Source organism: Zootoca vivipara, chromosome 3, assembly GCF_963506605.1.
Source record: "Zootoca vivipara chromosome 3, rZooViv1.1, whole genome shotgun sequence".
Lineage (NCBI taxonomy): Eukaryota > Metazoa > Chordata > Lepidosauria > Squamata > Lacertidae > Zootoca > Zootoca vivipara.
Window position 1 is genome coordinate 94,484,282 of NC_083278.1, and position 12,615 is coordinate 94,496,896.

At 45.3% G+C, this 12,615-nt stretch overlaps 1 protein-coding gene across 1 annotated transcript in view; it reads right to left on the reverse strand.

Moving 5' to 3' along the window:
* The window catches only part of SMYD2 (SET and MYND domain containing 2), a 39,839-nt gene continuing 27,224 nt past the window's right edge, over nt 1–12,615 (reverse strand). The window contains exons 8-12 of the mRNA XM_035111316.2: nt 12,202–12,312; nt 10,134–10,254; nt 8,268–8,442; nt 5,899–6,007; nt 1–3,451 (exon numbers count right to left, since the gene is read on the reverse strand). Of these exons, the coding sequence (XP_034967207.1) occupies nt 3,371–3,451; nt 5,899–6,007; nt 8,268–8,442; nt 10,134–10,254; nt 12,202–12,312 (597 nt within the window). The 3' untranslated portion in view covers nt 1–3,370. The remainder of the gene's footprint in view (nt 3,452–5,898; nt 6,008–8,267; nt 8,443–10,133; nt 10,255–12,201; nt 12,313–12,615) is intronic.

The window sequence follows — 12,615 nt, forward strand, 5'->3', positions numbered from 1 at the left end:
AATCTATGCATGCATGCTATTTTGTACCCTAATGTATATTCATATCAGAACATAAGCTTATGCTTGTCGGTTTTGTTTTGTATAGAACCGATTGACTTTTGACAGTATTTTTGCACTTTTTCCTTTTCCTTCCTGTTTTTATAAAGTTTCCTTTAGCATTAAAAATTGCAATATTTTTTTTTTTACTCCTTACACTACCTTTGTGTAAATACCTGCCTTTTGCAGCGAAAGAAAGTTTTGCCTCAAACTTTTGTTTTGTAAGAGACTGCTTAGCCTTCATATTATGCAATAAAACTCTCTGCCCTCAAAATTCTAGTGGTCATCTTAGTGATTTGAAGACAATGGATGGGATATATTTATAGAACATTGTAACTTCCCTCATTATAGAGTAAGAATGTGCCCATCTCTACCAGCCAGCATAATATAGCATCATTGACTGCAAAAATGGGAGGGTTGCCATGCACCTGTGAAAGGAGGAATGTGTTACAGCATTTTCTCGGTGACGGGGAATGATGTCAGTTTAAATGCCTGATCTGATACTTTGGTGCAAAGCAGGACCATGTATCTCCCAACATTCTTGACGGATTAGGCAATAATCCCCAGGTTACACTGCAATGCCACAGGGCTTGCAGGATGACAAATGAGTGCAGTGAATTTTGTACAATAAATTTGCATGCTGGGAGGTAGGTGATGCTTGAATGTTTATAGAGGCGCTTCAGAGGATGGGTGGGGAAGAGCACATGACTGCTAAGCTGATCTACTAGAATATTTAAAATGTAAAGTGCCTTTGCAACTTCATTTTGTGTGACCTGCACACAAAGTCCTTAGCTCACATGCTATTTCCCAGTTCACACACAATGGTAGTAGTGACTTGTCTCAAAGCATCCCGGGAGCATCACAAGGCTGTAAACAGAGTCCAAAATAAAATGACACCCTCATCCAACTGTGCCATCCAGCAGTGTGCATATTGATCCCTGATAGCAATTCTACACTCTCTTATCTAGCAGACATTTTGACGTGATGAGATAGCAAAGGGTAGCAAGTAACTAGATGATCCAATTGATTTTCCTTTGCATGTGTGCCTAAGGTACAGCCACTACTGGAGTTAGTTCCAATTGCCTTCCACTTTAGAACTGCACTGTTAGCACCCTTCGTTTGGAGTTTGGTAACACTGTCCCATCCGCTAGCGGCAATCCGATTCACAGAAAGATTTTCATCAACTGCAGCACAGCCATAGCGAGCATTTGATTAAAACTCTGCTATCTGAAAGTATCAAGACATGGCCCATCTGCTTGGAAATTATGTTTCATTGACTAATTTCATTTCCTGTAAAACATGTGCTCCAGGGCCTTCTATGGACTTGTTAAGTGTTAGCTTCCAACTGTTCGTCCTTATATTTTGAAGTGTGAGAGTTTATGGCAGTACCTTCAGAGGGGAGGGAAAGCCTGGGCAGTACTTCTGTCCACGGCATGCAGTGGTCTGTGCTGCCTCTGTGCACTAAATACTGCTACTCATGAGCACAAATAGGGCAGATCTAACCATTAAAGTTCCACACGGACCCGTTGCCACCGGCAACTGGATGCGCAGCTTCAGCTGCTCAGCGGAGGGCCCTGGACAAACATGTGCACCTTAAGGTGCATCTCGATGCACATCATCCTAATGCTTGCTTTCTGCAGAAGAGAAATGCCTTCTTAAGGGAGGAGGGGGGAAATACAAAGCCACTGCACATGGGTGTGTGTATACAACAGACATAAACAACAAAGCTGAAATCCTGAGCACATGCACCTGGGCATAAGGCCCACTGAAAGGAGTGGGACTTACTTCGAGGTAAACATGCATAGGATCTCACTGAGAATTTATGCTGCTGGCATTCATTCATTCATTCATTCATAGCAGGCACCCCCAAACTTCGGCCCTCCAGATGTTTTGGACTACAATTCCCACCATCCCTGACCACTGGTCCTGTTAGCTAGGGATCATGGGAGTTGTAGGCCAAAACATCTGGAGGGCCGCAGTTTGGGGATGCCTGATTTATAGTTTATCCAGATTCCTTAGAAGCACATCCTTTCAGGTAAGTTCCACTTACGATGACTGCTCTGAAAACATCGCCAAGTACAGAAGCTTTCAGGTTTTAAATGGAGGGAACTTTTATGAAACTCTCTCAAACTAGAAGACATTGATATGCAACACTGGAAAAAGAAAATTTCCACGCACATGGAGAATCACAGAGGTGGAAGGGACCTTTGAATTTTATCTCATCCAAGCTCCTACTCAGTGCAGGATCAACAATGGAGGATGAAATGACAGCATCCATGACAGACGGCTTTGTCAGCCTCTGCCTAAATATCTCCAGTAAAATATAAAATAAAATAATAATAATAATAATAATAATAATAATAATAATAATAATAATAATAATAATAATCTGCTCTACTGCTGAGCTGCTCTCTTTTCATTACCTCCACTGCCCGAGGCAGAAATGCTTCTAAATGCCAGTTGCTGGAAACTGCAGGTGGGGAGAATTGGCTGCAGGTGGGGCTGAAATTGGCTTCCCTGTATTTTCCACTCTTTGGTTCTAGTCCTTCCCTTTGGAATCTTCCTCCTACTGTTTTGGAATTGCTAAGGTTCTTTAAGATTGGGCCGCAAAGCTAATCAACTGGGACCAGTTTCTTGGTTGATACTGCATCCAGTTCTTACCAAAGAACAATAGTAAAGTCAACCCTACATCTCTCCTTATTCCTGAAGATCCGTAAGACCCCAGAAACTTGTGCTAATACATCCATACACAATTTGTAGGGAACAGTATGTTTCCATTATCCATGTTGACATTATTATCCTAAGTGTGGACACACAGTGTTAGAAATGAATAACTGGAGTCAATATATGCAAGAGCTAAGCTTGTAACAAAATTTGGGAGTGCAAATGTTGCAGCTACAACGAATATGCCTGCAATGCATTTTTTGAAAGACAAAGTTCATGTTATAAAAACAAGGCAAGCAATCAAGCAGGCTCAAGCAAGGCTGTCCCATTTTAATTAATTGCTTTGCATGGCTAAGATACATAGTACATTAAAATCTGTAGAGAAAAGAATTGGTCATCTCTGCACATGATCAATCAAAGGCATTAGCTGTATGAAACCGTGGCATTTCCTTAGTGGGGGGGAAAGCATTCAAAATTAATTCATCAAGGCTCAAGATATTTCACATCAACCTCAGAGAATGCAAGAGGTAAGGCCCGGGTGCACCACATGTTTGTCATTCCAATTATTTTACAGAAAAGCTTTCATCCCATGTCAATTTTCAAAGCACTCCTGAAGTTTCCATAGCAAGGCTTTTAAAGAAAGGTTGAAGGATTGCATAGATTCAAAGACTCAGTGGGCCTCTAATTCCTTTTTGATCTCTATAACGTATGGATGATCTTTCCCATGTGCTATCTCCATGATGGCAATTGCCTGCAAAAGAGGGAGAGAGAAAATACAATTGATTCAGACAGCCTTGGTTTATGAAATGTTCTCGTCAGGGATTCCAAAGAGTCAGAAACCTCTGACTGGTTTTTGTCCCCTTAAATGTACCCAACTGAAAACAGCCCATTTGATTGTAAAGAATCAAACCTTATTATATACACAGCACCTTTTGATCCTAAGAGATCTCCAAACTCTTTTGAAAGGCACAGACAAGCAAAAAGTTAAACGACATTGTACCTGCCTTTCTGTTCTAAACTTAACCAGAAGATGACTCTCAAGCAGAGCTGCTTCGAGCAGAATTTGGGCCCGCAAGATGGAGTCTGGATGGTCAATGGGAGAGGGTGATGCTTTAGCCATTAACTGGAATGCCCACAACCCTCCATGCATCTGCTACTCTGACTAGAACAGTTTCAGCATCACCCTTTGCTGGGCCTCCTGTAACAAATTCCCACCCCCCACCCCAAGTTTATGATGCAACAGCCACAGCATTCAGATGCTGCAGATAGAAGTTGAAGCTGAGTTGCCAAGTTGCCCGGAACCACTGGCACTGAGGCGACTTCCTGGGATCTGCATTTCAAGCCTGCATTGCCCTACTTTGGTCTTCATCTCTAAAATAAAATCTGTAGCCAAGGCTGCAACCCTATAGAGGGAACGACCAACTGACATGCAACTGCGACCGCATGCATCACGGCAACCCGGTAGTGGCTGGGAAAGGGGGTGGAGTGAGGCATAACGGGATGGAGCAGGCTTATGTGTGCTCCATCAATGTGCACGGGGATCAAGAACAGAACCCCCGTGCAAATCAGCCGTTCCCTGTACCCACTTACCTAGAGTAAGTTCTAATGAACTTAATGGGACTTACTTCTACATACAGTAGATATGCACAGTTACTTCTACGTAGATATGTACAGGATTGCACTGTAAATTAATACTTTACATGCTATTTTTAAAAGGTCAACCTGAATCCTCCTTTTGATGATGCTCACCTGTGCAGCAGAAGCATGTTTTAGCCATCGCTACCTTACTGAATTAAAATAACTAAAAAAGTAAGGAAATTGTGCACAGCAAACCTAGGATTCACTGGGGAAGCTCAACAACACCATTTCTAGGTCGATGTAGAAAATCCAGCTGTTTTCCCCATCTTTCCTCTAGAACAGTGGTTTTCAACCAGTGTGCCATGGCACCCTGGGCTGCCTTGAATGATGGTCAGGGGTGTTGTGGGCAACACTGGTCTCTGTCCCTCTTTCCTTCCTTCCCTCCTCTGATGCCCTCTTGCGTCTCTGCCTCCCAAAGGCTTGCACAGCTGTTTGTTGCGGCATCCCTGGCTACAAGCTCCCCAGGTGAATGGTGCCTCTGGGGTTGGCCAGGGGGTACTGGTTGCCAGAAGCTGAGGCAGCCTTGGAGAAAGCAAGCAAGCAAGCAAGCAAGCGGGCAAGGGAGCCCAGCCAGCCTGCCTGCCTGCCCTTGCTTTTGGGAATGGACAGACAAGTCCCAGGCCCCTGTGGGGCAGTGTGAGGAGGCACCTCTCTTTGGGGCAGGGAGGGGCAGCTCAGAGACCAAGGGTGGTGGCAACAGCTGTCCAGAGGACTCCCAAGGAGAGAGGAGAGGAGAGGAGGCTGAGGGAACAAAGAAGGGTGAGAGGGGTGACATAACTGGGCTCCTCAGCCCACAGGGATGCCACAGAAAGAATGCAGCTGGTCAAGGAAGCCGTGAATTCAAGAAGCTTGAAAACCACTGCCTTAGGGAACAGTCCTCACAAACTGGATGCCCTACCAACTAATGCTTACAGGTCTGTCAGTATAGAGAGGACTCTACAGCAAAGCCCTTGCAAGGTGAAGGTGAGGAAAGGGAGGCCAAACCAAAAACCCTCCACAACCAATCAATACACTGCCTGCACCCCCACCCCACCTAACAAGGTTTTCCAGCTACAGGGGAAAAAATATTTTGACTACCATATGCACTAACATTCAAGATAGCTACTGAAATGCAATCTGCTTTGTGCCATATGCCAGCTTCCATCAGAGCCAAGAACATTCAGTTTCTGAACAGCTCTTGATTGTACACAAAGCTACAGAAACTGAGAGGGACTTTTCAGTGACGGATCCTGTTGGGAAAACCGTGTGTACCAATTAAATTGAACTGCTGGTTGCTGCCACCTTAATTGAAGGAGATTCGGGGCATCAAAGGTAGGAGCAAAAGTACTATCCAAAGATTTGAGTTCTAAAATAATCATTTTGGAATGGGAGGAGGACTTTCACTTTGCCGATTCAGGAAGATGTAGATAGAAGGTGGCTGGAAAATTAAGTACTATAGCAATGCAAAGGCAGTTCAGAATTTGTGTGTGGCGCGCACACATTTCTACCCAAGCAAAACATTTATATGCATGTCATAATGGCATCTAAGGGGCCGGGGGGGGGGGGGGGCGGCGAGGATACCTTCTTGAGAGCCTTAACGCCAGCAGGTCTGTTTTCCAGGCCCATGTAAAGTCTCCCCAGTTTCAGCCACATGGAGGCCACATTGAGGGAATATAAAGGATAGTGTTTACTGCAAGAAAAGAAAAACAGGAACAACATCTGCTTTCACCAGAGCTTGAAACCTCAGTTCTACAAAGTTTGTTTGCAACAGCTCAGAAGGCCAAGATACACATCTTGCTCTTCCTTTTATGCAATTATTGATAATTGTTGATTTACCATTTTCTTTTTAATAATAATAATAATAATAATAATTTATTATTTATACCCCGCCCATCTGGCTGGGTTTCCATGTGTAACAATTTCACCAAATGAATTGTACAGGACAAACATAAAACAAATTGCATAAAGAATGAAATACTTTGTAATAATAACATTTATCCATTTACTTTTAATAAATCAAGGAATTGTGTCATAACTGCACGTGCTCTATTCTGACAGTATTCCATCCTATCAAAGTGTTCCCTTCGCCTTTCCACTCTGATCTCACGGGATTAGTTTATTCAGACATAACCCCACAGGCATATACTTTGCTCTCTTATTCTTCAATGGAAGGAATTATTGGTGCGCTCCACTTTTCTTTATTTTTGCTAACGCATTCCGGCTGTTGCCAACTTATACACACACGGTCAATTTGTGATCGTCTTATGAAACGGACTTTTGCAGGGCATACTTTTGCAGGGCAAACTACACATTTAGACCAGAGATCAGAGGAGCAGAGGGGCAATCCAAGAGCAATCTCGCAGCTGCAATGTCAGCATGCCGCTATACTAGTGTGGTTGCGCAGCCAGCCTAAACCATCTTAGAAGATCAGTCTCCAAGTCCCCCCACCAAAAAACCTAGGCAAATCACCGGGGTGATAAATCTGATTCGGGCTCCAGGGGAAGAATGTGCCATTGTGTTTCCCCAATCACCGCTCCCCACTAGCTGATCTATGTTTCATACTGGCATCTGACTCAAAGGGAGATGTTTGTTTACACTCCACAGCTGGAGAGAAAATTATGCCCTGAGATAATTCGTTGAGCAGCCTTGTGACTGGCTCACACACAACAGTAGGGTGTGCCACGCAGCTCCACAGTCTCTGGGCTTAACCTGCTGCTGGTAGTGCTCCTTTCTGCATGGGCTGCAGGGCAATGCTTCCAACAGAATATAAAAGAACGCAACAGAACCTCAAACATTAACAGCTTCCCGATACAAGGCTGCCTTCAAATGTCTACAAAAAGTCATAATTGTTTATCTCCTTGATATCTGATGGGAGGGCGGGTGCCACTACCGAGAAGGCCCTCTGGTTGTTTCCCTGTAACTTCACTTCTCGCAAGGAGGGAACTGCCAGAAGGCCCTCAGAGCTGGATCTCAGTGTCCAGGCTGAATGATGGGGTGGAGATGCTGCTTTGGGTATACAGGGACAAGGCCATTAAGGGCTTTGAAGGTCAACACCAACAGTTGGACTTGTGCTCGGAAACGAACTGGGAGTCAATGTCGATCTTTTAGGACTGATGTTATATGGTCCCGGCAGCTGCTCCTAAAACACTAATCTAACAGAATTAATTCTGGATTAATTGTAGTTTCTGAGCCACTTACAATTCCTAGACAAACGTACAGTTTTTGCACTTCTCCGATTTTTTTTAACTTTTCCAGCAGAAGACAATTACCAATATGCATATATTTTGGATAAAATATGTTCAAAGATATGTATTTAAATACAAATCGCCATGCAGATTTAACCCCTCCTCCAGTGAGTGATTTATCTCAGTAGATAAAATCTAACCTTGTGCGGGGAGACATTTTATCAACTAGGATGATTCTTCTGAATCACCAAACAACTTACTTTTAAAAAGTGCTAACCGTGTTTCATATAAAAACTGCACCTGGCAAGAACCGTTTCAGAAAAATTCTAAGGGGATTTCCCACTTTCCATCACACCAGAAGGAATACGTCCCAGATGATGCCTGTTGCAACACATACTTGTATGTTCCTTCCCCCATTCAGTTACAACAAAATGCTTTCCTTCCCCCCTCAAAGCTACTATCTCATTCATATGGAGATTTAAATAACATTAAACCTCACACAATCAACTAAGTATTCTTCAATCAGCTGACAGCCCTGTCTTCCGAAATATGTAAATAATTCAGGAGTTGGTTTCTTGGGATAACAAGCACATAATTATCTTGTTTTGCTTCTACCTGCTGGGCTTGGCTTACACAGAAACAGTCATTAATGAGATCAGTTCACCGAATTGGAAGGTGAAGGTGTGTTTGGGTGGGTGTGTTTCTTTAGAGACATTTCGGCTTACTACATCATACAAATTACACAGAAAAAATCAGGAACACTACCTGTATGGTTTGATAATCTTCTGTCCGTAGCGCAAAGCACCCTCCCAGTCTTGCATGTACAGACAGACTCCCATAGCCTGGTACATCATGTGCAGCATGTAAACATTGCTCTCGACAAACACAGCGCCCATCTTGTCCAAGCTAAGCTCGCAAACCTCGAGCAGTTCACTTGGGGGTAAGCCAAAAGTTAAGGAGCACAGGAAGTAAGCGGGGGAACGAATGCCCAGTTATGACTCCAGGGCTATCACAGCCGAACACCTGTTCCTTAAAAGCCAAGTCTTCTTAAGCAAAATCACAAGCGTTCCATACAGAAACGTATAGTGCTGCTCCGTTGCAGAAATACACAAGTTGGAAGGGACTTAAGAGCTCATGTGGTCTAAGCTCCTGCTCTCTAGGAGCATCAGGGGATAAGCCTGCCCCATCTTTCCCATGACAGCCTTTCAAGTATTTGTTCCTAGCAGATGGCATTCAGAGGCAAACTGCATCTAAACATTATTGTTAGCTATCTTGGGAGTATGCCCTGCAAAATCAGCCCTGAGTGCTCACTGGAAGGACAGATTGTGAAGCTGAGGTTTCAATACTTTGGCCACCACATGAGAAGAGAAGACTCCCTGGAAAAGGCCCTGATGTTGGGAAAGATTGAGGGCACAAGGAGAAGGGGACGACAGAGGATGATATGGCTGGACAGTGTTCTCGAAGCTACGGACATGAGTTTGACCAAACTGCGGGAGGCAGTGGAAGACAAGAGTGCCTGGCGTGTTCTGATCCATGGGGTCACGAAGAGTCGGACACGACTAAACGACTAAACAGCAACACAACATCTTGGGAGGAGGTCCTGAGCTTGGATAGCTCTGTCCCTACCTCAATGGTCAGGTGGTGGACTCTTATACCCAGGCATTTGAAGGAGCACATGATTCCACCTTCTCCCACATGATGTTGTAAAATCTACATGAAACTGCTGGCTGAGACTGTCAATGGAATTGGGGGGAAATATTCTTAGTCTCAATCTCTCTCTGGCATTTTCATCAGCTCCCAGGAAACTTCTGAACCCCCATCTGGGATCAGTGATAAGACAATGTAGGCAAACAAGAGACAGAGCCCAACGAGACAGAGACACTGCTGGGTGACAGAATTCAGCTTGCTCTGCACTGGTTTGCACTCCCCTCTGAAGTATCAGATATGGAGCTTGGGAGTGAGAATGAAGCATGGACCCGTTTCCATTCCTGCCCAGACCCACAGATTTCCAATGAGGCAGCTCCACTGCACTGGAGACCCGACCTCCAGCATGACGCTACTGCAAGGATAGGACCCTGAAATTTGTTGGATCCTGTACTGGTTCAGCTACTGGAGAGGAAACCCTTCTACACTGTCAACCCTGACTAGCAAGGAAGCAACGGGGCTCCATTTGTGGCAGTGACTCTGTTGCTTTGACCATCCTTGGGCTGGGCTAGGATTGCATTACCCACCTGGAATCACCCCACAATTATGTAAAATAATCCCAAAGAAATGTTAAATCAGCGGAGGGTCTCGCAAGCACCTACTGTGTTAGGCTAAAGAGCTTTGCACACTCCCTTTTTTGCATTGTTGGTCAAAAAAGAATTGCAGTTGCAAATCACTTTTTACTTTGCTTCAGCTCTAAGGGAAACCAAACCTACTTGCTGGAAAAGAAACACTGGGGTTGAGAAACAAAACAAGGGGTGGGGTGGGGGGGAGATGAGAGAGGAATACAGCAGCCTGACTCTGGGGGATTGCATTTTTGGACATGCCTCAACAAAATGAGCCTGCTCAATTGAATCTAAAGTTCAGCTTAAACAGAGAGCACAGATAAGAAAGAGAGCGAGTGAGAAAGAGAACACCAAAGGATATATTTGTAGTGTTTGGCCCTCCTGAATTCCTCAATCACATTTCTGGCATATTTGATCATATCTCGCACTGCTTCTGCTGATGGAGGCTCGTTCAGCTTGCGGATTTCCAGTTTATCTTTGTCCTGAGGGAAGAGTTGTGAGAGAGTTACAAGGCCTCCCCCAACCCCGAGACAAAAAGCAGATCCACACAGAAACCAACAATAGCTGTGCAAAACACACACAGCGAGAGCGAGAGAAAGAGAGAGAGATTATAGAGATCTGTTAAAGGAAGAGAACTGAAAACCATAATAAAAATAAACCAGGTTTTCTCACAGAGGACATGAGGGTAGCACTGTAGCAGCTGCAAGGGTCCCTGACTGATTATCTCTAGGGGTAGCCAATGGATGCCTCTCTGGTGTTGGTGGGCTCTAACTCCCACCAGCCAGCATGGCCACGTTGGTCAAGGATGATGAGAGTTTCAGGCCAGCCACATTTGGAGGGCACCCTGTTGCCTACCCATGTCTTCCACACACTGCTGGGTGGATAGGAAGTTCCATGATATGGAGTCAGTATTCTCTACCCATCGACACTCTAGGGCTTTAAGCAGGAGCCTTTTCAAGCACTGCCTGAAGATGCTGCATACTAAAGGGGCTGCTTGGGACCCTGGATGTTGAGAGACCTAAATGCTGCCTGTCAGAAGTGGGCGAAGCCACTGTGCTGGATTCCTGGCGGGTGGGTTGCTGCTGCTTGTTGGGAGGGCGGGGCAAGGTTGGTGCAGTGCGAATGCACCAGCAGGAACACCAGATTGGCTCTGTTGGTGCATTTGCACAACGGCAACATCCCTCCCGGTGACCCACCTTCTGGGGAGCTAGCATGGTGGCTATTCCCCCTCCCCCAGCAAGGACATGTTCCCTTAACACACACACCCTCCCCCAAATTTCTCAGGTTAATGTCTTGATCATCCCAAATGTGGCATATGTTCTCTGGAGAGAGGGAGAGACTGTGGCAAAGGTATATGGGGGGGCAGGGGGTAAGGCTGCACTCAGCCATAGCCCTACTGCAAGGGTGTCAGCGACTGGCTGGACGATGAGGAGTGGGGGGAGGCTTCAGTTGGAGAACTCCCTTGGGAAGCCTCAGAAGAGGAAGGCTCAGAGCCTGGGGTGGTGGGTGGTGGTGGTAGGACACTGAAAACAGGTCAGAGGATGAAGGGGGAAGACCAGAAGCGCTGGATACTGATGCTTATGCATTAAATTTGTATACTGCCCTATACCCATAGAACAAGCAACAGGCTTCAGTGAGAGAGAGGAAGAGGAGACAGAAAGTACTGCAGACATATGACAGGCAGCTGGGGAGGAGGTAGTGGGTGAGGCTGCAATAGATTCCAGCAGTCCTACTATATTCATCCCCCCCCCTCCTCCCTTGTCTCCAAGGGCACGGAGGGCCTTGCATGTAGCAGAGCAAAGAGCACAGGGGGAGTTTAAGATGGAGTTTAAGACTGCTGGGAAAACAGCCAGAAAGAGGGGAGACTTAGGGGGGAGTGGGAGACCCAGATTGTCAGTTCAGACAACTGCTTTACTGGGGTCCAGTCTTGCTCGTAGGTTTCTCTGTCTGTCTCTGCCCGTAGGTTTCTCTTTCCCTGAATAAAGAATCAACTCTACCGCTCACCTCTGAGTCTCTGCGCTGATGTGCAGCTGAACCAGCTCTGACAAAGAGTAATCAACATGATGGTTTTTGGGTTCCTCTTCCCACCAGCCCCAGGGAGCATGGTCAGTAGTCTGAGATGACTGGAGCTGTAGCCCAACGTCATCTAGTGGGCTCCACATTAGTTACTCCCGCAGTCTACATGGTTGACCTTGAATAAGCCAGACACAGCTGCACCAATGGGAATTGGAAGCAGGGGGTACGCCATCTGTGGATCTGCTTTAAAGCCTCATATTACAGGCACAATATAAATATTAGATGGTAATAAATGAAGATGAGGTAGAGAACCCCCCCCCCCCAAAAAAACCCAACGCTATGCCTTTGCTATAAAGTCGAGCTATAAATCTAAATAATAAATAAAGCATGTGCACTCTAATAAATACAATCACCTTTTTTTTAGTAATGCACTCTCTGCAATCGCAAGTGAAGAAATAGGAATCTCTTAATCGATCATTCCTGTCTTCTGTGGGATATAGCAGGTCAATGTAACTGGTAAAAATCTGGAAAAGACAGACGGGTACTGTAATAACAGCAGATAGGTATTAAAATGCTACAGGTTAGTACATAAACATACACTGATCTACAAACTGGTTGCAGTCAGTGGCCAGAAACTCGCTGCATTTCCACAATGCGCCAGGTTTCAGGGCTAAGTCCCTTGTTTACTACTGATAGAATCTGCAGGTTCTAATGGCTGAACATGTGTCAGCTTAAAGTGGGGAGGAGTACACACTCTCTGAAGGGGGAGCCCAACTGCATCCAGCTCAGAGGCCTTCCTGCAGCTGGGAACCTGACGTTATCACATT